The sequence below is a fragment of the Arvicola amphibius genome, chromosome 14, assembly GCF_903992535.2.
Source record: "Arvicola amphibius chromosome 14, mArvAmp1.2, whole genome shotgun sequence".
Taxonomy (NCBI): Eukaryota; Metazoa; Chordata; class Mammalia; order Rodentia; family Cricetidae; genus Arvicola; species Arvicola amphibius.
Genome location: NC_052060.1, coordinates 19,822,774 through 19,850,100, shown reverse-complemented (window position 1 = coordinate 19,850,100; position 27,327 = coordinate 19,822,774). Strand labels below are relative to the sequence as shown.

At 44.4% G+C, this 27,327-nt stretch overlaps 2 protein-coding genes, 1 long non-coding RNA gene and 1 other non-coding gene across 6 annotated transcripts; 2 read left to right on the top strand and 2 right to left on the bottom strand.

The window, feature by feature from the left end:
- The first annotated feature begins 4,681 nt into the window (after positions 1–4,681).
- Positions 4,682–8,888, top strand: Tmem167b (transmembrane protein 167B). 2 transcript variants are annotated; one of them, XM_038312074.1, is made up of 3 exons: positions 4,682–4,816; positions 6,771–6,902; positions 8,423–8,888. In XM_038312074.1, exons 1-3 carry the CDS (start codon positions 4,807–4,809, stop codon positions 8,503–8,505), a joined length of 225 nt encoding a protein of 74 aa, XP_038168002.1. In that variant the 5' UTR covers positions 4,682–4,806; the 3' UTR covers positions 8,506–8,888. The 2 variants fall into 2 exon arrangements, with proteins under 2 accessions (XP_038168002.1, XP_038168003.1); XM_038312075.1 differs by having other exon boundaries at positions 6,771–6,935; positions 8,410–8,888.
- Positions 8,889–9,681: 793 nt separating this feature from the next.
- LOC119801464 lies at positions 9,682–12,374 on the bottom strand. The gene is made up of 2 exons (XR_005283191.1): positions 12,229–12,374; positions 9,682–11,085 (listed from the first exon to the last, which is right to left on the bottom strand). It is a non-coding gene; the product is annotated as an uncharacterized LOC119801464 (long non-coding RNA).
- Positions 12,375–12,547: 173 nt separating this feature from the next.
- On the top strand, positions 12,548–12,969 carry LOC119801529. Its single transcript, XR_005283219.1, has one exon.
- An 8,113-nt stretch (positions 12,970–21,082) lies between these two features.
- Positions 21,083–27,296, bottom strand: C14H1orf194 (chromosome 14 C1orf194 homolog). 2 transcript variants are annotated; one of them, XM_038312058.1, is made up of 5 exons: positions 27,181–27,296; positions 23,446–23,562; positions 22,303–22,418; positions 21,766–21,890; positions 21,083–21,153 (listed from the first exon to the last, which is right to left on the bottom strand). In XM_038312058.1, exons 1-5 carry the CDS (start codon positions 27,259–27,261, stop codon positions 21,083–21,085), a joined length of 510 nt encoding a protein of 169 aa, XP_038167986.1. In that variant the 5' UTR covers positions 27,262–27,296. The 2 variants fall into 2 exon arrangements, with proteins under 2 accessions (XP_038167986.1, XP_038167987.1); XM_038312059.1 differs by lacking the exon at positions 23,446–23,562 and having other exon boundaries at positions 27,181–27,261.
- Between the last annotated feature and the right edge of the window lie 31 nt (positions 27,297–27,327).

Genomic DNA, 27,327 nt, shown 5'->3' with positions numbered 1-27,327 from the left:
CTGATAGCATGCACTTTAGAAGCGCCTGTTGGGGAAGGCGATCCAAGGTCAAAGGAAGACACCTTCTTTGAGCAGGTGGAGATTCAGCCAAGGCCTGAGAGTTGTGTAGGGTAAGCCAGTAAAAGAAGGCAAGTGCAGTGTGCTCAGCCCTCGGCAGCCTTTGACCACCAGCCTTCCCAGCTGGAATGTCTTTCCTCCTATTGCGACACTGCCTGCTCCTCAGGCCCCGGGAGATGGCTGCTCTTTGATAAAGCCTTCTCTGACTGAAAGCAGTGTCTCCTTCATCCTCCCACACCTCTTAGTTTTAATTTTTCTTTGACAATTCTCACTTTCTGCCTCATTTTTCTGGTTATTTCTATAGGCAGCTTATCTGTTTCTACTAAAAATCGTAAACTCACCAAGAATGGAGTCTGTTTCTCATTCATCTGACTCCCTCCCTATGGCTGGCACATTCCTTCCTCTTAGAAGTCTGGAAACAAATGTGTCTAGCGTAGGGAATGCCTGTTTGACGTCCCTTTTCAAATGGTTCTCATTCAAATGATGCTATTGTTGCAAGCCGTGCCTTCAGGACTGAACTTATTCTTTGGTTAAACCAGAATGCTCCGGTCATGGTCCCCAAGACTGATTGGTGTTCGCCACAATGACCACAGCAGTCTTAACAAACAGGCCACTGTTCTGGGCTGACAGGCGTTTGGCAAGAACTGCCAGCTCTCCGGTGTCGGCTGAAATGAACTGATGAAGGAGTGTGAATTGAGGCGCCCGGTTCAGCGGGGCTCTATTTATTCCTTACATTTGAGCTCTGAGAGCCAGTGACCCAGGCTTCAGCCTGATGTGAAACATGTTGGCAGGGATGGATGGCACCAAGGCTATGGGGCTTTCCAGCGAGACAGAAACAATGCTTGGGACAAAAATCACCAAAGACCAGCATGGGCGGAGAGCACTGAACTATGAGGCAATGTGATTACAAGTGAAGGCAGCTTCCATGCTGCAGAGACCTAGGTCGAGATCCCAGCTACCCACAGGCTCACTCATGCTCCTTTCAGACTCTCATTTGATTTCTCATTTAAAAATATTCCACAGAGGGGCTGGAGAGATGGCTCAAAGGTTAAGAGCACTGCCTGCTCTTCCAAAGGCCCTGAGTTCAATTCCCAGCAACCACATGGTGGCTCACAACCATCTGTAATGGGGTCTGGTGCCCTCTTCTGGCCTGCAGGTATACACACAGACAGAATATTGTATACATAATAAATAAATAAATAAATATTAAAAAAAATATTCCACAGATATTTCACAAAATCAAAAACAATGTCAGATGTACAACGACTGTATTCAGCTGTCTTACCTAATACGTTTTGTTCTCTTGGGAGCAGGGACTTATTTTTGCCGCTATCTCTGCAAAACCTAGCAAGTGCCCAGCACATCATAAATACTGGTAAATACCTTTTACACAAATGAACATCAGCGATGGTAGCTAGTTTTTGTCCATTTGTTTTTGATATTTTGTTTTTTGGGTTTTTTTTTTTTGAGACAGGGCTTCTCTGTGTGGCCATGGCTGTCCTGTAACTCGCTGTGTAGACCAGGCTTGCCTCAAACTCAGAGATCCACCTGCCTCTGCCTCCCGAGTGCCTGGGTTAAAGACCTGTGCCTCCACTGCCCAGCTATGGTAGCTAGCATATCAACTATTGTTGTAAACACTAGTTCACTTAATCCAATAGCCCTAGAAAGGTTATACCATGCTAATAAAATTTTACAGCGGAGAAAACAACATGTATGTATAAACTGATGGCATGCTTGCTCCCAGGTATAGGAAGTTTTATTGTAGATATGAGAGAGAGAAGAGCCAGAGGCATCTATTGGAGCCCAAGCAGAGAGAGAAAGCAGTAGGCTGAATACAGTCCGCAGACTGGGCATGGCCAGTGCTAGGGAGGTGGGAGAGAGAAGAGAAAACTTGTGAAGATAGCAGGAGTAGTAATGGAAGAGAGCCCAGGGAAAATAGCCGGGTTTCAAGAAGGCTGAGTAGCTGTCAGGAGGGAAGGTCTGAGCTGAAGGGAGTTTAGAGTAGCGGAGGAGGCGGATGCTGGCGTGGACTCTGAAATGTGTCACAGGAACTGTGCTGCTGTAGGAGCCTGGAGGCCAGCACGTGTGTTGATTGCTAGGAAGTGACTGCCTTTGATAGGCGGTAACCGGCTTTAGAAGTTCCCGAGGAGTGATGGCTTTTATCTAGCTGTCAGAAATCCCCTCTAGTCCAGGTTGAGCTCATTTCTAGATATTTAGACTACCTTTCAGGGAATTGGAGTTTCCTTTGGACCTGACGTCGTGTGTGTGTGTGTGTGTGTGTGTGTGTGTGTGTGTGTGTGTGTGTGTGTGTGTGAATTTTGTTGCGTTGGAGTCTACACATCCTTGGTTAGCCCAAAATTTTCTGTGTAGACCAGACTGGTCCTGAATTGACAAAGATTGCCTTATCTACCTCCCAAGTGCTGGGATTATTCAAAGTAATAAAATTGATGTTATACAGGATTTAGTGATAGATTTGCTTAAGAGACAGTAAGCCACACAAGTGGATATAGTTAAAGGAACAGTGCCTACAAAATACCCAAAGATAAGTAGCATGCAAACCAGGCCTCTTAGACAAGTGAAATTTAGGATGCCCGGATGTAAATGTTTCCTCACCAGGACTGACCAGCTGCCATTCAGTCATATCTGCCATTGGACATACCTCTCAGAGGGGAGCTCAAGAGGGCGTCTTAGGGTCACAGCCACTATCAATCCTGCTCTGCAATTAAGTCTCCTGTGCTGTGTTAACAGGAAAGACATAGTTTTGCCAGGTGGACAGGATGACCCTGGGTAATAGTCATTCAAAAAAGAACAACACTGCTATACTTAAAATAATTCTGGCAATAGGTAACATTTCTGCTTTGTAAATCTCTTATGAGCCTAAGAAGCCAGACTTGTAGCATCCTGTCTCTGTTCAAACTGATCGAAGTGTAACCTGGGGCTGGGCCCTGAAAGAGACTTAAGGAGGTCACTGTGGTGTGCAGAAGCGCAATGTGTATATGAGTTAGAAAACTCTTCTGTCAAGGCCCGCTCTAACTTAGGCTTTAACCACAGTCGGCCAGGCACTTTAGTATAGAGCTTTTCTTCCTTCGCCTCTAAGTGTGAGGAGGGATTTTTTTTTAACTAGGAAGGCATATTTTTCTTTAACAACAGGCTCTCCTGAAACTAGAGGACCAGACAGTTGTGAACCTAACTCAGGTCTTTAGCAAGAGCAACAGATGCTCTTAGCCACCTCGACAGTCCTCTTTTAGTTTGTGGAATGCCCTGTGTGTATGCCTACGCAATATGTAATCTGAGTGATTGTCCGGTTTAGCTTAGTTTTTCCTACGTATCTTTTATTTTTTGATGCTATAATTTCCTAATTTAAGTATGTTTTCTCAAGAGTCTTTCCTACATTAAACTTTGTTACATCTGTGGTTGCTGGTGATGGTTTCCCCCTCCTCTTCAGTCTCTCCATTTCAAACCTGAGTTTTCTTCTAGGTAAACAGCCAGCAGATGGCACTGTAGCAGGAATGAACAGAATTCTTAGGTTTCTTTGACAACCACTCTCATGATTTAGTGCATCACTTTCACCCAGACTCTAATAAAGCAGACTTAATTGTCTATAATTAAAGGCTCCGGCTTACAAAGTAGAACCCACAGCTTTGTCTCGGGTACCCACTCCATCATTAGACTGATGCCTTTCATCATCTGGTCAAAATAGCCTCAGCGAAGCCATGACAGGGCAGATTTCTGAATAAAGTGCCCGAGGTGACCCCAGCGTGACTTAAATGCAGGAGATAAAGGAAACTATCCTGATAGTTTAAGGAAAAGAAAAACCCATCCTAACAAACAGGAAATCGCCTGAACGCTTCTGACAACGAAGTGAAATATGGGGCTTTTCTTGTGAAGTTCCTTATTTCTTCTACAAAATTAAGACGCGGTTTGGTTAGAGTCTCGCCAGGAAAAGCCACTCAACAAGGGCAGTCCCAGAAGCCTGAGTAACTGCTGTGTCCCCCTCCGCCCTCATACTTTCTCGTTGGGTTTCAGATATTACAGAACATAGTACTACTGCAGAGTATAGAAGTCAAACAACGAAGAAAAAACTGTATCCCCAAGAAGATAGGCCCACCTTCCTGACAGCGGTGCTGTTTTCAGCCTGCTTTCCGGTGTCCTCGTGAAACTGTACCTGATTTCATTACCAGTTGTCACCTACATGAGTTGGAAGAAAAGGGGTGGTTTTCTTTAGTTTCTTGGTCAGGAATCACTTGGTCCTGAAAGTCTTGTTCTCAAGAAGATACGCAGCGGAGAACATGTTCTAGCATACTCCGTGATGGAAAGATAGCATAGTTGCTCTGCCCGGATTGTAGGCAGGCTGTTGCTCGCACACTCATAAACATACACAAAGCAGCAGCCACAGCGGAAATCCTCCAGCCTTTATTTTTCAAACACGCGGAACTGTCCAGTCCGTCTTGCCGAACAGACGCATGCTGCGGACAGATGGTTGCCATGACCACCAAGGAAGCCTCGCCGGCCACGCCCATCTCACGCTAGGCAGGGACGCCAACACTAGGAGAGTCCTTAGCTCGACTATCCTCTAGTTACGTCTGATTGAGTTCGGCGTTCGTCTCTCGGCCCTTGCGCTTGCGTACTACGGCTCGTCTCCGTCACCCAGGCCCGGATCGGGAAGTGTCAAAGTGGGAGCCGGGAGCCCCCGCCTTCGCCGCCGCTACTGCTGAACCCGTACCCTCATCCCGGCCGGGCCCTACCGCCATGACGAACGGTGAGAGCTGGAGGCCGGAGCGGAGGGTGGCGGTAGAGGACGGGGGGAGGGGGGGGGGGAGAAAGGGGAGAGACAAATGTGGCGGGCGGGGCTAGACTGACGTGGCTGTTCCCCCCGCCCCCTCCCAGCCCAGCCCCCCTGGGCCATGGGGAGCCCCTAACTCCTGTCTGGAATGCTTCTCGCAGGTTCCCTCTTCTCACGTCCATCAGTGTTCCCCAGCACTGCCTAGTGCCCACATCTGACTTTTTGGTTATTATCCTTTCTCTCTTTCTTTCCTAGAAGTTGGTTCTGGCCACTGGGGAGGTCGGTCACCATAGAATTAGTGCTGTTAGCCCCCAGGGAACAGAGGGTATCATCAGGTTCCCTAAAGTCTCATATTTTCGGACAATACGCTGGTTGAGAGGACGTAGAAATGGTATCAAACCCCCCACTTCGCGGGGGAGGTGAATGTAGACAGTCCCCAAACTTTTTTGCATGTTTGTTTTTATGGCAAAAAGCCGTCACTTGTTTGGCTTTCAAGTCCTAACTGGGTGGTTCCATCTGGAGCTTCTGGCTTATGTTGCAAAGGGTGAATTTAGAAGCCGCCTCTTGTTACTGATGGAGCACTTGCCCCCCTGTTTAGCTCACTTAACTTTTCCAGGCTGCTTCAAACATGCCTTCCAAGTTCTAAAGGAGGAATTAAGACCTTTATAGTCAGTCTTGCAGGAAAGGAACTGAGAAAGCTTTCTCTTTTTAATAATTGGAGGGGCTCAGAAAGCATTTCTCATAGACTTTCCATAGACTTAAGATGGGAAGACTCAAATGTCACGTCCTTGTGAATTTTGGCATTGTCTACAAGAACTTACAGGAGCAAAAGAGTAGCACATGAAGGTGTCCATGACAACTGTGAGTGTACTGATGTTTTGGAACTAGCTGTGATAGTTTCCCTAGAGGAAGACAGACAGTTTGGTCCAGAACTGGGAGGAGCTGGCAGACACTGGTTGTATGTAATATCCATTTGAAGCTTTCTGGGCAGTCAGTCTTATCACAGTACACAGAGTTAGAAAAGGAACATCACCCAGAGGAAGACATATGTGAACTAGGAAACACATTCTGGTGTAGTGGATAAAATTTACCTTTATGTAATTCGTTTTGCTTACCTATATAACACACGAAACAGAGCTAAGAGCTTGCCATGGTGTCTAAGCATTGAACACGTTTTTGTTGTGGTTGTTTTTGAGACCGGACTTCGCACGATGTATGTGGCATGCCTCCAAGCCTGGCATTGGCAAGAGGGAAGCGGGCAGAGCCTGGTTTAAGGTCAGCCCTGCCTACACATCTGTGGGACACGGTCTCCCATTGCAGCTTAGGCTGAGCTTTCTAATGCCAGTATCACGGCAGTGCCTCATTGTGGATGCACTTTTTGGATGTCAATTTTTCTTATATTTTTTCCCCTTATGCACATTTTTTGTTCTGGCAGGAATCTGATTTGTAAATGGCGACTCAGGCTTGAAGTCTCAACTGAGTATAGCAAAAGTGTAGCCATATGAAGTCGAACTCTTGGAATTTCCACTAAGCTTTATGGTCTGCCTTCACATGTGTTATCGAAAGATGCAGATCCGAAAAACTTGGCTTAAGATTGAACTTTCCTTCATCAGATGAGTGATTTATACCAAGAACATATGTAGATCTTTATGCTCGGACTCTCAAGATCCTTAAAACCTCGTATAAGCACCAGTTACTCCCAAGAGTCTGCACAAATACACCCGTTCTGTTTGTTCTGAGGATGGGGCAGTGAAGTGGTAAAGAGGCTGTTTACAAGCAAGTTGGGGAAGTCATGCTAGGTGTCGGACCCTTCCTGTTGAGTGTTGGCACTGCTGTTGAGGTGACCTCAGTACTGAGCTCTGGGCAGGCTCCCCTCCCCCAAGCCAGAGAGAGCAGCACCAAAGACCTTTTCTTCTTCTTCATGTGACAGTGTACTCCTTGGACGGGATTCTGGTGTTTGGTTTGCTCTTTGTTTGCACCTGTGCCTACTTCAAGAAAGTACCTCGTCTCAAAACCTGGCTGCTCTCAGAGAAGAAGGGAGTTTGGGGTGTGTTTTACAAAGGTAAGGTTTTATCTGGACACAGAGGAGAAAGAGATTTCTCAATGGCGAGGTTCTATTAAACTAGAAAGCACGCGGCCAGGGTTATGTTTACGTTCATCTTTAGTATGATGTGTTGTGGGTGTGTGTTTGCTGCTCTGCACACCAAGCTAGCCAGCCTGTGAGCCTCCAGGAGTTGCCCTGAAGTACTGAGACTACAGATATGTGTGACTCTGGCCAGCTTTCTGTGGCTTCTGGGGTTTTAACTCAGGTCCTCACGCTTGTGTGGAGAGTGCTCTGCCCATCTGTTAATATAAAATAGTCATTTCTGCATTTGAGGGAAGAGGTAAATTTTAAATTTGCTGTTACTTAAGGCATACTTGTTTATTTTACTGTCTAGATAGTTTTGGTATTCTAGGATTAAGTAAAAGTCTACAATGCCAAGTGTGGTCCATGCTTATAGTCCCAGTTACTTGGAAGTCCAAGAAGCCAGTGTGAGCAACAGAGTAATATTCTGTGTTCTGGGGTGAGGTAGGGATATGTTACAAGTTATATAATTTTATGCTGGGCTGTCATTCCTCTTAGCAGGAAGAATATTTTTCCACCGCTTTAAAATTTTTTTTTTTAGATTTATTTATTTAGATGAATACTTTGCCTGCATGTATGTCTGTGTATCACATGCATGCCTGGTGCCTGAGGAAGTGGTGAGCCTCCCTATGGGTGCTGAGAGTTGAACCCAGGTCCTTTGAAAGAACAACAGGTGCTCTTAACCACCGAGCCAACATCTCCAGCTTATCCACTGTTTTTTTTTTTTTTTTTTTTTTTTTTTTTTTTTTTTTTTTTTTAAAGCAGAACACATTGGAACTTTAACTCAAAGAATTCATATACACATATTAACTTTGTTATTTTGAGCACCTTCATCAGGAATCCTACAGAACTATGTTTTCAAAGTAGGGTAAAATAGGGACAGGCATGGTGCTACATACTGGTAATCCTAGCTCTCAGGAGTTCAAATCCAGCCTAGATTGCATAGTGACTTTTTTTTTTCCTGAGACACGGTTTCTCTGTAGCTTTGGAGCCTGTCCTGGAACTAGCTCTTGTAGATCAGGCTGGCCTTGAATTTACAGAGATTCACCTGCCTCTGCCTCCCGAGTGCTGGGATTAAAGGTGTATGCCACCACCACCCGGCTGCATAGTGAACTTTTGACTCAAAAAGGATTAGGGAGGCCAGACATGGCAGCACACACCTTTAATCCCAGCATTTGGGAGGCAGAGGCAGACAAACAGGTAGTTTCCTATGCCTTCAACGACATTCTTGTTCTACCTATAAATTCAAGGCCAGCCAGGGCTACATAGTGAGATTCCATCTCAAAAAATAAGAAGGATGAAGGGGATAAGCAATCATGTAGAGCCTAGAACATAATATATCATTTAAGAACATTCCAAGACTGGAAACTTTGGTTCTCTTTAGAGGTTTCAAAACATGGCTTTGGAAGCAAGGGTTTTGTGAGGAGCTGTAACATCTCTGTACTTCTGTCTTCTAGCTGCTGTGATTGGGACCCGGCTGCATGCTGCTGTTGCAATTGCCTGCATTGTAATGGCCTTTTACGTCCTGTTTATCAAATGAATTCCCAAGTATCCTACTCATCAACTACCAACCAAGGGGATAAAGATGAAGAACTTGCCGGAAACCTGGACTCAGTGTAGGAGAGTTCAGCTAGAATCATCAGTGTCCCTAAGATGACACCACAGCATCTGTCTGCCATATGTGCGGGAACTCATGGTCACGAACATTATTTTTCCTCCAGGGGACTCCAGAAAGCCTTTTCTTGATCCCTCCGTTAATCAGCCCTCAGCAGCAAGCATATATCTCCAGATAAATCACATCCCTTGGATATATGATTATGTACCTTCTGCTTAAAAAACCTGGGTTCAATGGTAGAACATTTGCTTAGCATTGTCAGGGTCCTGGGTTTGATCCCCAACACTAAAAAAAAGAAAAAAAGCAACCAACACTTGGTCATCTATTTTCCTCTTCGGTCCCTCATCAGAACCTTTTAAAACTGAGGCTCATTAGGGAAGGATATAAGGATACAGGCTGTATTCAGACTTCCTGGAAGGGGAGACTTTTGGGTTTTTGTTTTTTGTTTTCTTTTTTTTTGAAACTGGGTCCTTGCATAGCCCTGGCTGTCGCCAAGCTCACTATGTAGACCAGGCTGGCCTCAAACTCACAGAGATCCGCCTACCACTGTCTCCTGAGTGCTGGGATTAAAGGTGTATGCCAGAAGATAATTTTTAAGGCTTGACTTTTTTATTGGTTAATTTGGATCTGGTGAATTGGGGAGGGAGGGTGGGACTGGGTGAGAAATAGTATGAAAGGCCAGGAAATGGTTTGAAATGCGTTTTTTTTTTTTTTCTATGACCATCTCGGAGCTTAAGAGAGCATGAATTTCAGTGTAGAGAGCACAGATTGCCATGTGCTTGTAGCTTGAGGGTTTTCCCAAGAGAATCTGAGCGTATGTGCAATCCAGGGTTATCGAGTTGGAGACTAGAAGCAGTGAGTGAGACCAGGAAGCATTTGCTGCTTACCAGTGTCCCCAAAGATGACTCCAACTGATAGCAGAAAGTAAACCAACTCTTGCTATTTCCTAAAGTTTTTTAAAATTACATAGTGCTAAGTACTGTTACTCGGTTTTAAGTACCAATGCCAGGGGAGAGCTATTGAATAAATAATTAATTAATATATTTGGAATTCTGGTAGAAGAGATAAGTAAATTAGTATAGCAATTCATATACTAGTAAATTCATTTAGTATAAGAATTTACTGTAATGAAAGCATATATAGATGGGAATTTTGTCATGTTATAAAAGACGCAAGCTTGTTCGTTAATCTGGGTTACAGCAGTATTTAGTTGTTCCCTGCCAGCTCTCAATTTTCTTCATACTTCAGTATTTCACTGTTGTATTTACTATAAGACCATGAGAAATTGAAATGAGAGGGGTCACGATATTAACATATTGGACAGCTCACAGAATCCATTAATAAAATGAGTAAAGGAAAACGAAACTTTCCAGCTGAGTATTCAGGGCTTTTCCTGGGTGTGGACTCCCGAGTAGATGATGTTAGATGACTCAACATTGAAAGGGAAGACTTCTCCGTCCCTTCCTCCTTATGCCTGCAAAAGAATCAGCTGTTAGTTGTAAAGTCTACAACAATCTTTTAAAAAAGTAGGCCTAATATTGATGCTAATACAGCAGGGTATACACAAGCGGTCCAGTTGAACTGTCCATGGTAGAGCCTGAGGCCCAGCGCTGGTCTGCATACGCTGCAAGGGTTCTGATGCCTCTGAGTGCTTTGATTGTAGCAGTTTAAAGCACTGTTTGCGTGAGCATCTCTCTCCAAGAACTGGTCCGCGGGGCGGATTGCAACGATTGCTGTTTCCATGGTCATTCTTGAGGATTGTTCACAGGGGAGAGACGAAATCTGATGGGTCTGGAGAGATAGAGCCCGAGTGTGAGTTGGGGACCTGATGACTCACTCACTGGGTGTCCCGTGGGAGGCAGGTTCAGCACTAGTTACTTTGGATTTGGTGACCTGTTTTCACTAGTAGGGCTGATGTCTCCAAGTGTGGTCTGTAGAGCGGCTTCATTTCTTAGACAGCTTTCATTCTGTAGTCTCTTTCGTGGGTCCTCTTGGCCTAAATGCCTGAGTTGGTAGATTTTAGGATGTTTTCTTACCAGAATGTTCCAAAAAGTACATGAAGAAGCAAATAGCCTGTTTTACTTCTTGACTCTTCACTTTATGTAAACAAGTCCATAGGAACCTGCTGTACTCATTATTTAGGCCGATGGGTCTCAAAAACTGACAAATTTTCCTCTAGGAGAAGTCCTCTAGGGGTGGAGGTATGAGAGTAGCAATATTGCCTCAGATTCAGGCACCAGGATCAAATGAAATCAGTTCCTTTTTATAGTTGAAATACCATTTTTTATTCACCATTGTTGGCACAGTCCTTGAAAATAAACATTCTTTTCCCTGTGGCTGTTGTCTGCTTTGTCGTGTGGTTTATTGACCTGCTCAGCGCTTCCTCGGGTTCTTCCCATAGCATGGCGTGTTGGCTCACCTGCATGATATTGTCCTCGGATGAATTCCTTGTGAAGGTTCCTGGGACTTGATACAATTCAGAAGATATGTCGGCCAAGCTTTCTCCTGGGGGAGTGGGATATAGGAAGTCAAAGATGAAGTCTATTAAATGAAGCAGGTAGCTCCGCTAATACACTCAACTAACAGGCCCATTATTAGAGACAAGTGCCGTTACTGGTGAACTCCATTCTAAAAGGTTTCCGGGTTAACCACCAGGCCTTAGAAAATATCTGAGCCAATGGGATTCTGGAGCACATTTTGGGTACTTTCCTCCATGTCTGTTTGTTGAAAGTGCCAAATAAGGACTGGCACAAGTACAAATTATAGCTTCAGAAATAATTTTCTTCTAACGGCTAAAATCCGTCTACTTTGCCACACACCCTGCCTTATTGAAAAAGGACAGAGGAGGCAATGAGATATTAACATGCTCTCTGTGGTGAGAGGCAAATCTACCTAATTGTCATTTCACTCGTGGAATTTGAAAATCAGATTTATTTTTATATATTTGGGTCTGACTATGTACTCCCGGCTTTCCTGTAACTTAGTACATAGACTAGACTGGCCTTGAACTCAGAGATTTGACCTGCTTCTGCCTCTCATGTGCTGGGGTTAAAGACATACACCACTGTGCCTCACACAAAGTCAGATCTATTTTAATGAATTGAATGTAAATGAAGGCTCAGCAATATGATGCTCAGCATCTTTTTGGGCAGCCAGGAGACTCTATAAGTGAAGCTAGGGTTATTCGGTCGTTCATGTCTCCATTTTACAGATACTCGGTTTCTTTAAGTACTCAAATCTCCTTTGATTAAATGATACTTACTGGCTTACTAGGTGGTTCTGTGGGTAAGGGCGCCTGCTTACCAAATCTGTCAGGCTGAATTGATTTCAGGACTCACATGTTAAAAAAAACGACTCTTTGCAAGTTGTCCTTTGACCTCGACACGTGCACCATGACACACTGCGCTCCTCTGCCAATACATGTGATAAATGATGTTTATTGTCAGCGAGAAAGCACGCCAGGAAGAGTGTTCACAGGATGCTTTTGTTAGTAATAATCTAGGGTTGCTAAGTCCACGGAAAATAAGGTCATTCACATATAAGTCTGCGACTGGATTATTTTCATAGCTAGAAATTGGATACTTTTTAATTTGGGGCAAAGGAAAAAATCAAACCAAAGAAAAACTAGGCAAGGATATAAACATTTACCTTTTATGTAAATTGGTACATAGTAAAGAAGTCGGCCTTTCTGTCGGCTTGTAATCGCAGCACCCGGAGGCTGAAGCAGAAGGATCTTGAGTCGGACACCAGGTTGGACTACTTAAGACTTTTGTAAACAAAATACCACTAAACCCAATTCTGTTTATGGGAATCGGTCCTTCTGTTCTGGGACCTCCCAGCCACACGGAGGCAGAAGAGAGTGCTCTGGGTAAACATGATTTGAGGGAGCTTCCGGACCACTCTGTGGCTCCTCCCAGAATCCTTTGAGACAGGACAGAGCGTTTAAAGGAGAGTGCAGCTTCCGCTTCCTCGCGAGTGGGAGCGTGGCCGGGGTCCTGAACGGAGGCTGTTTAGTGTGGTGCGGTGATTCGTGCATGGTGCGTGTGGGCTGAATGCTAGTGTGGATGTGGGAGTGTGTGTGCGCGCCTGGGGTGTGCGAGGCGAGTGAGTGTGTCCGCCCCGCGCCTCTCCCCCGCCTACACCTTGATCTTATTTGATCGGGTCGTGACCCCCGCCCTGCCGGGCCGTCCCGAAATGAAAAGCAGCCCTCCTGCGAAGCCCCCTCCGCGGGGCGCTGTGCAGCGAGGCCCCCTTGGGCGGTGGCAGTGCCGAGGTTCCCGAGGTCTCGGGATCGGTCCTGCGGGCCCGGCGCTCAGAAGTGATGAATTGATCAGATAGACGAGGCCGGGTCTGTCCCGGCCACTGATTACCGAGGCGATTCTGATCTGAGCCCGACCCCAGGACCCGGCTGCCAAACCCCCGCTCAGTCTGCGGCCCTCGTGTGCTGACTTTCAGAGACCCGGGGTGTGAAATCGCCCAGGGCAGACGTCAAGCCGCCGGCCTGCAGATGGAGGCCTTTGATTCTGCTGCAGTGTGTCCGTCCGTCCGTCCGTCAGTCCCCTCTCCCTTCCCCCCCCCCCCCCAGCCGCGTTTAAGCTGGGCTTGTATCAGTAGCCTTCTACCTAGGGCTAAAAGGCGCTATGTACTGCTCAGTCTCTGCTGAGGAATGTGTCGGTTAGAGAATATAAACTTAAAAGCTGCAGGATCAAGGGACTCACTCCATATATAGTGAATCAGAATGGCGTGTGTAGGGTTTGAGGCTTAAGGGTGGATGTTTTGTCTTAAGGCAACGTCCCTTATCTTTGTGAAGCTGGTGAACTTGGTTTGTAGCCGAGGATGATCTTCAACTCCCTCCCTGCAATTCCCAGGCTCAAATTAAATATATTGAGCTAAGACAAAATAACAACCTTGAATGTGTGTGTGTATTGTGTTCGTGAGAGTATGGGCACTTGGTGGTGTGTGGGGGACACATGCAGATGCTTGTGAAGGCCTGAGGTTGGCTTTAGTTCTTTCTGGGTGATCCCACCCCTGCTTCATTTTCTGAGGCAGATCCTCTCCTGGAATGAGGAACTTTGTCTTAACTAGCCATTTGCATGTACACACGCACCCATCCAGGATTACAGGTGCACACATCGGCTTTTATGTGGATTTGGAGGATCCGGACTCTGATCCTCACTCTTGTGGCAAATACTTTACTGAACCACTGCCCTAGCTCTAAAGTAATTTTAATTGGCAGATACAGTGTGCTTACTTAGTGGTTACCAGTACGTTTGCACATTGTGTAATGCCTACATTAGGGCAAAGGTACCTGTTGTGTGCACTCACGTGTTTTACATATAGGATGCACTGTTTGTATCACCTCACCTTGCAGTAGAACATAACTTCTGACAGATATCAATTGGCCAATCTTTCCCCCATCCATCTGTCACTATTCTCCTTGTACTTGACAATCTATGGTTGTCTTAATCCCATTCTAACTAACTAAAGTGGATGGTATCTCATGGTGGATTTGATTTGCACTTCTCTGACAGTGAGATCAATCTATCCTATACCTATTGGCCAGTTGCATGTTGTCCTATATTGCTTTCTATTGCTATGATAAACACCATGACCAAAAGCAATTTGGGGAGGAAAGGGTTTATCAAATCACAGCACATTAATGAGGGAAGTCACAACAAGAGCTAAAGCAGAAACCTGAAGGTAGGAACTGAAGTAGAGACCATGACGTGTCAACCTGACGATCAGAAAAGCAAAGCAGACAACCATTAGAGAAATCTTTACCTCTACCAGATCTTTCAGACCCAAGGGGCAAGATCAGGGTCTCCACGAATCCTCAAACTCCACGCTCCACAGAGTTCCTGTTCCTTCCCCTTTATATTCATCTCTCCACCCAGCCATATTGTTCCTGTCTCCACCTCCCAGTGCTGGGCTTAAAGGTGTGTGATCCCAAGTGCTGGGATTATCTGTTCTCTTTTAGACAGATTCAATCTTGTATAGCCCAGGGTGGCCTTGAACTCACAGAGATCCCTCTGCCTCTGTCTCCGACTCCTGGGATTAAAGGTGTCTGGCCTGTATGGCTGACTAGGATGGCTGCTTAGTCCTCTGGTCTTCAGGCATGCTTTAAACACAAATAACATACCACTATATTGCCCTTTTTGTCTCAAAAAAGGCTATAACTAATATAAGAAAAACTATATACAATTAATACAGTAATTATATACAATATATACAGGCAATGAATATATTAACAATGTCTAGTCCTTTTGCATCTTTCAAATTCAAAGAAAATACTCCATATCCTATCTTCGTGAGTCCAAAAGATTGTACCTAATTCACTTTCTATTCTAATGTGCATTATCAAATTATCTTTTAATGTCTCTCAATCTTTTACACTTTACACCTCTTTAGTGAGTTTCTTTTCTGAGTCTGGTAAGCAAGGAAAACTATATAACTATCTAGTCTTCAACTACCTTAGAGACCTGAGAAGGAAGTATTACTGAAGCAAGCACAAAGTTCAAGCAAGCGACTTCTAAAAAATGTAATGACAGAAACAGCTGATTGCCTGGTGGTTGCCAAAAGTTCCTCTGCAATGCTGGGGCATCTGTCTTTGGCTAGCATATCCAACAGTCTTTTCTGTGAAGCAGCATATTCTGAAGGACTGTCCTGCTGCCTTGTCTTGACATGTTTGGCAGGTCACTCTCTTTTGTGTTTTGTTTATCCAATTAGTATACTGTCATCAGTTGAGGCAAGGGCATTTTCTTGCCCAGTATGTCACTTTTGCCACAAAGAAGTAAACTCCATGTGGAGTTTCTTTGATGCCCATTATCTTCTCTGAAGTAGATTGGTGCTGCCAGGAACAGACATGTCTCATTATCATAAAAAACTATTATATTAAAACATCTTAAATGCTATATTCGGTAGATCTATGAAGTGTTTGAAGATGACCTGTCTATCTAATATGTCACTTTGTTTGACCTTGAAAACATACCTAATGTAATTACTAGTTTGATTATAATAGGCGATTAACTACTAACCTGCATTTCCTTATTATTCCAAACAGTTGATAAAATAATTTTCAAGGACTAGAAATTTGTATTACATTGTTAAATGAGTTGTATAGGTACAATACCTTGAACAAGAGTAGAAATGTGCCGGGTGGTGGTGGTGCACGCCTTTAATCCCAGCACTCGGGAGGCAGAGGCAGGTGAATCTCTGTGAGTTCGAGGCCAGCCTGGTCTACAAGAGCTAGTTCCAGGACAGGCTCCAAAGTTACAGAGAAACCCTGTCTCGAAAAACAAACAAAACAAAACAAATGATTTAAAAAGAGAATAGCAATGTATGTACAATATGTTCTAGCAAAATTAACCTCAAATTTGTATAGATATACAAAATCTGCAAACAATATACAAAACTCCAACCCTGTGTAAAACATTTAAAACTAGTAGTTGCTTTTAAAAAGTAGATCGAATAATCTACCTTTTTATCTTATCATATCTATATCCCCTTTTTCTTTTCAAAACAAGAAACTTTAATATCCTTGTTTAGCCTTTTTCCTGACCATTACCAATAACAACTTGTAACCAATTCCCCTAAACCATGACAAATATCCATAACCCAATGAAAGACCAAAAGCCACCCACCCCCGCCTCTTGGGAATGTGGGCGTTGTCTTCTTAAATTTACTTCCTAATGTCTAGGGGCAATGGATTCTTTAGGGGATCCTGAAAAGAAAAATTTGGGTTGTTAAGTCCTGGGAGAGGCAGCTGTATCATTTGTTGTCCAGTCTCTGTGTAATGGGAAAGTTTAGGGCTTCTCTCAAGTTCTGGCTAGAGTAGTCTGTTAGGCTGGATCATCTCAGCTAGCCACTTCAAAATTGTGCTGAGCAGTTTGTAGTCCAAAGCCAATCTTTGGGTAGTGTTTTTAAGCTTAGTGGTGTTATTATAGTCCTGGAGGGATTGTCATTGTGGGGCCCCATCAAAGACTTCAAAGGTCACTGTCAGTCCTACAGATGATGTAATGCATGTGTGCAGGTGCATGTATGGGTGTGTGTGCACGTGTGTATGGTGGCCAGAGGCATAGTCCACTCTTTTGTTTGTTTGTTTTGTTTTGTTTCTTTGAGAGGGGTTCTCTGTGTAGCCCTGGCTGCCCTGGAACTCACTCTGTAGACCAGGCCTCAAATTGTCCTCCAATTGTCTCTGCCTTCTGAGTCCTGGAATTAAAGGCTTAAGCCACCATGCCTGGCTTCTTTTGTTTAAAAGTTATATTTATGTGTATGAGTGTTTTGCCTGCATGTATGTCTGTGCATCATATGTATGCATGGTGTCCACCGAGTCCAGGACAGGGTGTCAGATACCCCTGAACTGGAGTTACAACTGTTAGCTGTCATGTGGGTGCTGGGAATCAAACCCTGGTCCTCTCTGGAAGAGCAACTCCTGTGGGACAATCCTTCTGTACACTGTGAATACATATTACTCTCATTGGTTAATAAAAAGCTGATAGGCCGGTAACCAGGCAGGAAAACCAAACTGAGAATGATGGGAAGAAGGAGGGCAGAATCTGGAGTCACCAATCAGACGCAGAGGGAGCAGGAGATGAACATGCCATGCTAATAAAAGTACCACTACGTGGCAGAGCGTAAATAAGGAATATTGGTTAAAGTAATATGTAAGAGCTAGTTAGTAAGAGGTCGGAGCTATTGGCTGAGCATTTGTAAGTAATATTAAGCCTCTGCGTGGTGTTTGGAAACTGGTGGGCTGGAGAGAAACATCCAGCTACGAGCATCTACTGCTCTTAACCACTGAACCACCTCTCCAGCTTCCCCTCCTCAGCTTTTTGAATGTGAGTTTTGGGAATTGAACTTGGGTCCTTGTTTTTGTAAGGCAAGTTGCTCCTGAGACATCTCTTCCTTACTTGGAGGTTGTTTTTCTTTTATCTAGTTACACATGAATCACAGCACTGTCTTTCCTAGGTCTGTGGAGAATGTCATTAGTGTTTTGATAGGGATTACATTGACTCCGCAGAATGCTTTGGATATTTTAACAGTGTTGATTCTTCCAATGCATGAACACAGATTTCTTTGTGTGTGTAACAGAGACTCCTGCTGGGCTGGTGCCAGAGGGTTAGCAAGCTACCTTGCTAGCCACAACCCCCTCTGGGCCATACCTGGCTTAGCTCAGGACTTAGTACCCAGCCACTATTCCATCCTTTGTGTTACAGATACCTTTGGTTTCAGTATGTGAATGTTGTCTGAGAGTTTCCGACAGGATACAAAGTCAATACAAAACTGATTAAGAGGAAACCCCAAAAGCTATGGTATCTCATGAATCCGGTATTTGCACTTGACATTGTGTTTTTGGAAGCTTCATTCAGTTTGTTTTGAGATATGTAAATCTACTAACTAAAGTGTAAACATAGGGAAAAAAAAGTTGCCGAAGGGCTGAGGGAAAGCACTTCAGCCCACAGTGGCAGAGTCCCCTGCAGCTTCAAGGCCAAATTCATTCTCAAGGTGTCTCTGAGTTTTCATTTCATGGACCCCTGTAAACCCACGCACCTGCACTGCGACACACATGACGTGTGTGTGTGTGTGTGTGTGTGTGTGTGTGTGTGTGTGTGTGTGCGTGTGTCTGCTTTTTTGCAATTTCTCTCAGTTTGATAGTTTTTACTGTAGAGATCATTCACATCGTGGTTTAAATTTATCACGAATAAGATTGCTTTCTTAATTTCTTGTTCACATAATTTCCTAATGGCATACAGAAATGCTTCTGGGGTTTTTGTTTTTTGTTTTTCCTCCTGTACTGAGGACTGAACATGCCTTATACATGCTACCAATGAGCTATATCCATAACCCTTTTTATTTGAGACAAGATTTCTTTTCTCAGTCTAGCCTGAACTCATTTATAACCCAGGAAAGCTTTGAAATTATAATTATTCTGCTCAATCCAAGAAGCTGGGAATACAGGCTTGCATGTTGATTTTTATCCTGCTGTGGGACAATGGTCTTGTACCCTGTAAAGATCTGTCACTTGAATAGGTTTAATGAAATGCTGATTTGCCAGTAGCCAGGCAGGAAGTATAGGCAGGGTGACCAGAACAGGAGAATTCTGTGAAGAGGAAAGGCTCAGTCTGTCATGGACCCCATTTGATCACAGTAAATAATCCTTTTTATGTGCTATTGGGTTTGATTCGTATCTTCTTGAGTTTTGCATTTATATTTGTCTTAATTGGTGTTCTATTGTTGTAAAGAGACACCATGACCAAACTTTTTTGTTTGTTTGGTTTTTGGCTTTTGGTTTTTTGAGACAGGGTTTCTCTATATAACAGTCTTGGCTATCCAGGAACTCGCTTTGTAGACCAGGCTGGGCTCAAACTCACAGAGATCTTCCTGCCTCTGCCTCCCAAGTACTGGGATTAAAGGCGTGAGCCACTACTGCCCTACTCCAAGTCAGCTTTTTGAAGAAATCTTTTAATTGGAATGTTGCTTACAGTTTCAGAGGCTTAGTCCACAACCATCATGTTGGGGATTGTGGCAGCAGGCAAGCAGGCTTGGTGCTGGAGCAACACTGAGAGCTTACGTCAGATCCGTAAGTTAGAGGCAGAAAGAGAGATGAAACTAGGTCTGGTGTGGGCTTTGAAACCTTAAAGCCTACCCCACAGTGGTGCTCTTCAACAAGGCCAGACCTCCTAATCTCTTCAAAACAGTCCACCAGCTGGGAAACAAATACTCAGATACATGAGCCTAGCCGGGAGAGGTGGGGCACCTTTAACCCAGCCCCTTCTTACTCAAGCCACCTTAACATTCATTACAAACAGAAACCTTTCATTTTTCCTACTTTTAATGTGTGTGAGTGTCTGTGTAACATTGTTGAAATGTATTTGTGTTTGAGTGTGTAAGTGTGAATGTGTGTGTGTGTGTGTGTGTGTGTGTGTGTGTATAAGTGTATGTGTGTCTTTATCTGGTTTTGGTATCAGGAGAATGCTGCCCTGAAAAACGAAATTTTAGGAATCCTTTCTAGTTCAAAATTTCAGAATGTTAAGCTTTTATTTTATTTTATTTGAGACAGAGCATCATATCGGAGGTATGTCAGGCTAGCTTTGAACTCACTGTACAGTCAAGGATGATCATGAATTCCTGATATTCCTTCCTCAACCTTCCAAGTGCAGAAACCTCATATTGCACATGGCAGCAGAGACTGAGAAGACTGGAAGTTTGAACAGAAAGGGAACATGGAAGTTCCTGGAAGAGCCCCCCTTTGTTTTTGAGTCACAAATGAAACAATGTTGTCAGACTTAATTAGAAATAGAACTTTACAGTACACTGTTCTTTTGTTTCTTTAAGACATTTTTGAGGCAGTGTCTATGTAGCCCAAGTGGTCTTGGACTAGCAGTTCCTCTGTCTATCTGCCCAGTGCGGGGATTATAGGTGCACACCAGTGCACATACCATACAGTACAATATTCAAAAGGTCATCTGGCCATTTTTGTCCATTTTTTTGTGACAACAGGTTCTTATGAGTGACTTGTATTCTCTCTCTCTCTCTCTCTCTCTCTCTCTCTCTCTCTCTCTCTTTCTCTGTGTGTGTGTGTGTGTGTGTGTGTGTGTGTGTGTGTGCGCACGCCTATTTGTATGAATTCATTCACATGCCTCTGTGTGCACCTGAGAGACCAGAGGTTGTAGTTGGGTGTCTTCCTCTATCTCTATCTGTCTGTTTGTTTGAGACAGGGACTCTGACATAACCAGGAACTCAGCTGATTCAGCCAGACTGCCTGGCTGGCAAGCCCTCGGATCTGCCTTTCTCCCCACACCGTAGCCCCCACAGCAGCGGAGTTACAGACGTAACTCATGCTTGCCCGGCAAACACTTCATCCACTGAGTCATTTCCCCAGCCCCGTGACTTGTAAGACTAGAAATCAAGTTAATGCATCAAATTTTAGGTACCTTGAAATCCAAACACTACATTTTTGAAAAACGCTTGTGAGAATTGGCGCTATGTGCCACAGGCAAAATCAACACAGAAAAGAGAATTGACTTCCAGGCAGTAGAGAGACAGAGACTGGCGGATAGCAAGGAGTAGGACCAGGGAAAAGCAGATGAGTAAACTCAAGAGTCTAAAGTCTGCTAATGTGGCTTTAGCAGTTAGCTACAGGGTGCATTTAGAATAGTGATAACTTGATCATTTAGAGAGAAGACTACGTCTATTTCCTGTTTCCCTGACACTTCATGTCGGATGCACTGACTGGCTCTGTGGGGCTGTGACTTTAGTTTACAAACTTGTAAACTAAATACTTGTGTCCCTTTCAAACCAGTGTTGTTCTGTCCTAAATCCTTCTGGCAAAATGACTTTCCAAGTTGCAACAGGACTCCATTCTAGACCTGGGGAGTTTCTTAAGAGTGGTCAAAAGGTGGCACGGGCAGCAGACACTTCAGGCTTCATCTTGAACAAACCTATTTAATGAAGAAGGACAGCTGGATGTTCCACCATGATGAAACTAGCCCAGTTGTCACCACTAGGTGGAGAAGAAGCCACCATCGTTTTTCCGGGAGTAACCTCCGTTGGTGGCTGCAGTGTGAGGAGAAACTGTGGACAAAGAGAACGGGGTGAGCTGGAATTTCAGACCCTTTGCCCCCACCCCTCTTTAAATCCTTTAATCCATGCATTTATTGGTGCCGTTGAGAAGATTCTCCTAAAGAGGGGAAATTGGCATACGATGAACTGATGGAAGTTAACTAATTTGTTCCCAAATTCACTCCCTGTGTCTGCCCTGCTCAAAATGTCACCGAGGCCTGATCGAAAAGCCTGAATCCCTAGTTCTATGGTCAGCATGTCCCCTGGTATTAGTCTAACAGGTGACGGCTTCAACACTAATTCTCACCCTCCGTAGTCTTTTTTTTTTTTTTTTTTTTTTTTTTTTTTTTTTTTTTTTTTTTTTTTGGTTTTTTTTTTTGAGACAGGGTTTCCCTGTAGTTTCTAGAGCCTGTCCTGGAGCTAGCTCTTGTAGACCAGGCTGGCCTCGAACTCAGAGATCCGCCTGCCTCTGCCTCCCGAGTGCTGGGATTAAAGGCGTGCGCCACCACCGCTGGGCCCTCTGTAGTCTTTAAGCTTCCTGCCAGCCAGTAACCCCGATTCCTGGTGGCTCAGAGAGACTGTATCCCCCCCCCCCCGTGTGCCGCCTTGTCTTCTGACCCTCACCTATGGATCCCTGGATGCTGTGGATGGATTCTTTCTTAGGGTTGATCCAGTGTCTGATGTTAGCTCGGGAAGTGATGGGAGCTGGAGGAGAGTGGAAACCTTCTCCAGGAAACTGGATCTTGCGTCTAGAAGATGGTGAGAAGACAAGAGGAGAGTGACGTCAACCAAACAGGAAACGGTGAGAGGGAAAGAGAACTTCCTAAGATTTCAACTTCAAGACCTATTTACATTTTAGGGTTATCAAAGCATTTGTCTGTTTATCCAGATGAACTATCCAGATGAGGATTTCCACTCATTCTAGAAAACGGAATACAGGAATGAGGCCTAAGGAAGTAGCTCAGTGGTACAGCGCTTGCCTAGTACACATGGCATTCTAAGTTTGATCCACAGCACATTTAAGACAAAAGAGAAAAGCAAACTATTCTGCAGATTAAAAAAAAAAAACTATATGCTTGTTCATATTGCCACACACCATTTTACCGTACGTAATTGATGGTAGCGTTCCTAGGACGGGGAGCGACTGCTGCCGTCACTTACCCACTGATATCCTGGACGGTCTCCTGGTGTAACAGTATCTCAGTTTTGTTCTTGAATGCCCCAGTGTGGTGGTCATACAAGGCTGCTAAGCGGAAATCCAGATCATCCTTTGGTATCTGCAGAGGAATCAGTCCTCCCACAGTTAACCTGGCTGTTTTGTGCCTTGACCCTAGTCAGATTGTATCTCCCTGCTCTATTCAGGTTGTATCCAGAAGAGCAGGAACCTGCCAGGACCTAACACTGCCTTGTACAGGGTGATGACTTGGTGACTCTCGTCCATAGGAATGGTCTCCTATGGTTAGGCTAAGAATGGTGAGATCATTGCTGAGATGGAAAAACAGTCTTTGGGTTTGACAAACCTTATCTCATTCATGGTTATATTCAGCTTTTGATTTTTTTTTTTTTGGTTTGTTTTGGCTTTTGTTTTTCAAGGCAGGGTTTCTCTGTGTAGTCCTGGCTATCCTGGAACTCGTTTGGTAGACCAAGCTGTCCTCGAACTCAGAGAGATTTGTGTAGGTACACCACCACCATCCGGCTCAGTCTTTGATTTACTGCAACGTGTGACAAGAAATTTGAAAAACGTAATTTGGAGCAAACTTTGTGACTTAGTAGGTTGGCTTTGGATTTGGTAAGCTCTTGAACTGGGAACAAAAGGAAAGATGCTGAGGCACCTCAGACTACCTTTAAAAAGGATATTAATGCCAGTGGTGGTGGTGCAGCCTTTAATCCCAGCACTCGGAGGCTGAGGCAGGCGGATCTCTGAGTCTGAGGCCAGCCTGGTCTACAAAATGAGTTCCAGGACAGCCGGGGATGTTACACAGAAAAATCCTATTTTGAAGAAAAAGAAGGAAAGAAAGAAAGAAAGAAAGAAAGAAAGAAAGAAAGAAAGAAAGAAAGAAAGAAAAGGAAATTAATGCCAGGTATGCTGGTATAAACCTGTTACTCCAATACTCGGAAGACTGGGACAGAGGAATAAGAGTTCCAGGCCCGTCTGGGTTAAATACTAAGTTTGAGGTCAGCTTTGACTGTGTAGCAAGGTTCTGTTTGAAACAAATTAGTTAACTAATTAGTTAAAGTAAAACAGAAGGTACATGTTGAGCCCTAAGTGGGTGCAAAAAGAAGTAGTATTTCAATGCTAAATACCTTCGGATCAAAAAAGTAGGCATCGCGCCTCATGGAGGTAACCGTGGGAGTTGAGCTGAGCCGATTCCAGGGTTCCTGCTGCTGAGCAAGGTGAGTTGGGCTCTTAAATGGCAGTTTCTGCAAAAGAGAAACAACATGCAGGATTTGGTTACAGGAGGCCTTGGTGATGCAGCATGGGTCACGTTCATCGCCGCTCTCCATCCCATTTTACTTGAATCTCAGGACGGCTACAAAGAGAGGTGTGATAACTGGGGTGGGGATTCCCCAAGCGTTCTGAGGGAGAATGATTGAAATGGACCAGGGAATCAGAAGAAGCTGGTGGGTCTGGATGCTGGGAGTGGAGGAGGAGGCTCAGGGAACAGGTGAGAGAGACGATATATATGCTCATATTTAGAAGTCCCAAATTTGGAGAAAAGATGAAATGTTTTTCTTTTTACATTTTTTAAAACTAATTTTTTAAAGAAACTATCTTTTCTCATTTTACATACCAATCCCAGTTCCTACTCCCTCCCCTCCTCCTGTCCTCTCCACCTACCCCCCTTCCCCACTCCCCATCCACTCCTCAGAGGCTAAGGCTTCCCATGGGGAGTCAACAAAGTCTAGCACATTGCTCTGAGGTAGGACCAAGGCCCTCCCCACTATATCTAGGCTGAACAAGGTATCTCTCCAAAGAGAATGGGCTCCAAAAGACAGAACAAGCAGTAGTGATAAATCCTGGTCTCACTGCCAGTGGCCCCGCAGTCTGCCCTAATCACACAACTGTCACCTACATTCAGAGGGTCCAGTTTGGTTCTATGCTGGTCCCTTCTCTGTTCCACACCCTCATCTGGCCCCAACAGCTCTACTATCCCTTTGTCAAGGTCTGTCTGCCACATTGTCACCTCTCCACAAAACCACACTTCTTCATGACCAACAATTACTATCTTCCCTTTGTCACCATTCATGTCTTTAACCATTGTAGTGTGACCTCTCTTCCAGTGCCCACTGAAACTGTCCTGGTTGTTGAGCCGTGATCTCTGTGGCTACTAGAAAGATCTTTCCCAACCCTGACCTTATTTGATGCCTTAGATTTCTGACACTGTAACTCGGTATAAATGGAGACTGCTCTTTCGTTTCCCGGCCATTCAGACCTGAATAAGTCACACAGAAACTGTATTAATTATAATACTATTTGGCCAATGACTCAGGCATATTTCTAGCAAGCTCTTACATCTTGAATTAGCCCATTTCTGTTTATTTATGTATCAGCACGAGGCTGTGACTTACCAGGAAAGTTCTGTTTTGGCATTTTTCTCCTTAGGCAGCTACATGACATCTCCTTGACTCCCCCCCCATCTCTCTCTCTATATGTGTGTGTGTGTGTGTGTGTGTGTGTGTGTGCTCTGTCTGCATGGATGTCTGCATGCCAGAGAGCATCAGATCCCATTATAGATGGTTGTTAACCACCATGTGGTTGCTGGGAATTGAATTCAGGACCTCTTAAAGAGCAGCCAGTGCTCTTAATTGCTAATCCATCTCTCCAGCCCTTATCAGGATATTTTAATGCCTGCACAAAACTGTGACCACATTTATCCCCCATTATTCTTTCTTGTTCCTTTTCCAAACAGTCCCCTCTCTATTTTCATGGCCCATCCCCTCCCCGACTTGTTTTGGGGATCAAACTCATGCTGGACAAATGCTCTACCACACAGCTGCTCCAGTCTCACATCTTTCATTTTAAACTAGATCCTGCATACACCACATCTGCCTCTCTGTATCTGCCTTGTCCCCCTTATTATGTCGTACCCATCTCCCCAAAAATATAAGTGTTCTTTATGACAGGATAATACTTGACTGTGCATGTCTAGCACGATTTATCCATTCCTGTGGACAGGTACCTGGGCTGGTTCTTTAACTCAGGAACTATGACTATCAGGGCCACAGTAAACGTGCAGGCAACTTTCTGCCGACTCATTCTGTTGTGCATCTCGGCAAACCCCAGCCTATCTTGAGACTCTGGATTTCACTTTCACTATGGCTGCACCCTATTTACACAGTAGTCAAGGATGTGACCAAAGTATATTTCTATCAGCAGTGACGTGACTTGTTCACAACTAACTGATGGAGGTGAGCACACAATACTCTTAAGACCAGTCTTTAAATGTTAGTGGTAGGGCTGGAGAGATGGCTCAGAGGTTAAGAGCACTGGTTGTTCTTCCAGAAGTCCTGAGTCCAATTCCTGGCAACCACATGGTGGCTCACAACCATCACATAATGAGATCTGGTGCCCTCTTTTGGCCTACAGGCATTCATGCAGACAGAATACCATATACGTAATAAATCTTTTTTTTAAATGTTAATGGAATCTGCCCCTCATCAATCAAACTCACCCACATAAGTCTCCAGTTTTAATTTTTAGGACAGTGTCTCATATCATCTAGGCTGGTCTTGAACCTGCTATGCTGTGGCTATAGGTCCCCCATTTTGCTTATATTCATTTAACACACACTTACTGAAAGACGTGTGCAGAGCTGTGTATGATTTCTTACACACTCCGACCAAGACGCTCCAGAGCTTGAAATCCCATGATTCCCGACACCTCCAGGCTGATTCCTAGCCCTCTGATGCAATGTGCACAACACTCAGCCACCACGGTCTGGTCTCTAGCACCCGTCGCTCTGTGTCTCTATTTCACAACAACATTTAGCTTTTCTGGATTTGCATCTTCCCAGACCACTCTGTCTCTCCTTCCCAGGCATATGCACCTACTGCTTCCTTTCCCCTAAGTATCTGATTTTTCCTTTCCTTCTTCCTAACTTCACACACACACACACACACACACACACACTTTCATCGGCCCAGCTGACTCATTGAGATGGCACTCACCTTTTCTGAGAAACCCTCCTTCAAGTTACTACTCTGACTCCTTCACAGTACATGTGCCCCTGTGGGAAACACAGTTTGTGTTTGGTATGTGTGTAGGTTGTTGGAATCAGGTTCTTATAGCTCACGCGGGCTTAGAATTCCTGGTTCTCCCGTCTTCACCTCTCAACTGCTGGAATATATTATAGGCGTATGCTTGGCTTGTCTAAGCATCTTTACTGATGTTGTTGCTGGCCTGTCTTTCCTACTAAACTAACTGGACAGTAACTTTATCTAAATTTAGACTACATGCCCTTAGAGTTTAGCAGAGTGCCTGGCATATAAATAACAAGATTGAATAGAAGGAAGCTCTTTTGATTGTTATCGAGCTCAAATTACCACTTAATTCACTTTATCATGCACCTTTTCAAATATCCCCAATACTTAAACTAGGAAAAATAGGGCTTGTATTTCCAGAGCACTAAACACAATTAAATTAAACACACACATAAGCAGATGTGTTCTTGCATTAACTAGAGGACAGTATCATGAAGACTTGCTTGAAGTATGACCTGGCATCTCTCAGAGGGTTCTAATCTATTCCACGTCTCATCTGTCTTTGGAGTACAGATCTCAAAGCAAGAAGGAAATAGTAATTTGGTGGAACTCAGCTTTCCCGTCATTTATATTAGTCATTGCTTTGAGGGGCTTTATTCTACAGAAGACTTCACTTCCCTCTCCTGAAAACCACTTCTGAAACGTTAGCAGACCCGAATAGTGGACCACGGAGACAGACAGAAACCAGATTTCTCTGATACTAGGTGGTCTCACCAGAGTTAGGTTACCAGGAGTCTGCTGGAGACCCCATGGGAATTTCTGAGGAAACCTCAGTACCTTAGATGCCCGCATATTTCCCAAGTGTGTTTCTTCGTCACTTAACGCAAGGTTCGAGAAAGATTCCTGAGAGTGAGGCATACTTAAAGGCTCAAAGACTCAGAATTAGTTCCAGGAGATTAGCGCAGCCGCAGCACGACCTGGCTC

Excerpts from the sequence above, each read along its gene's own strand:
- Tmem167b (XM_038312075.1), top strand. Across the intron at positions 6,936-8,409 it reads TGGACACAGAGGAGAAAGAG|TTCTGTCTTCTAGCTGCTGT; the intron begins ATTTCTCAATGG and ends ACATCTCTGTAC.
- C14H1orf194 (XM_038312058.1), bottom strand. The coding sequence starts at position 27,261 with ATGCCTCACTCTCAGGAATCTTTCTCGAACCTTGCGTTAAGTGACGAA. Across the intron at positions 23,563-27,180 it reads GAAATATGCGGGCATCTAAG|AAACTGCCATTTAAGAGCCC; the intron begins GTACTGAGGTTT and ends TCTCTTTTGCAG. Across the intron at positions 21,154-21,765 it reads CAGCATCCAGGGATCCATAG|TTTCTCCTCACACTGCAGCC; the intron begins GTGAGGGTCAGA and ends CTTTGTCCACAG.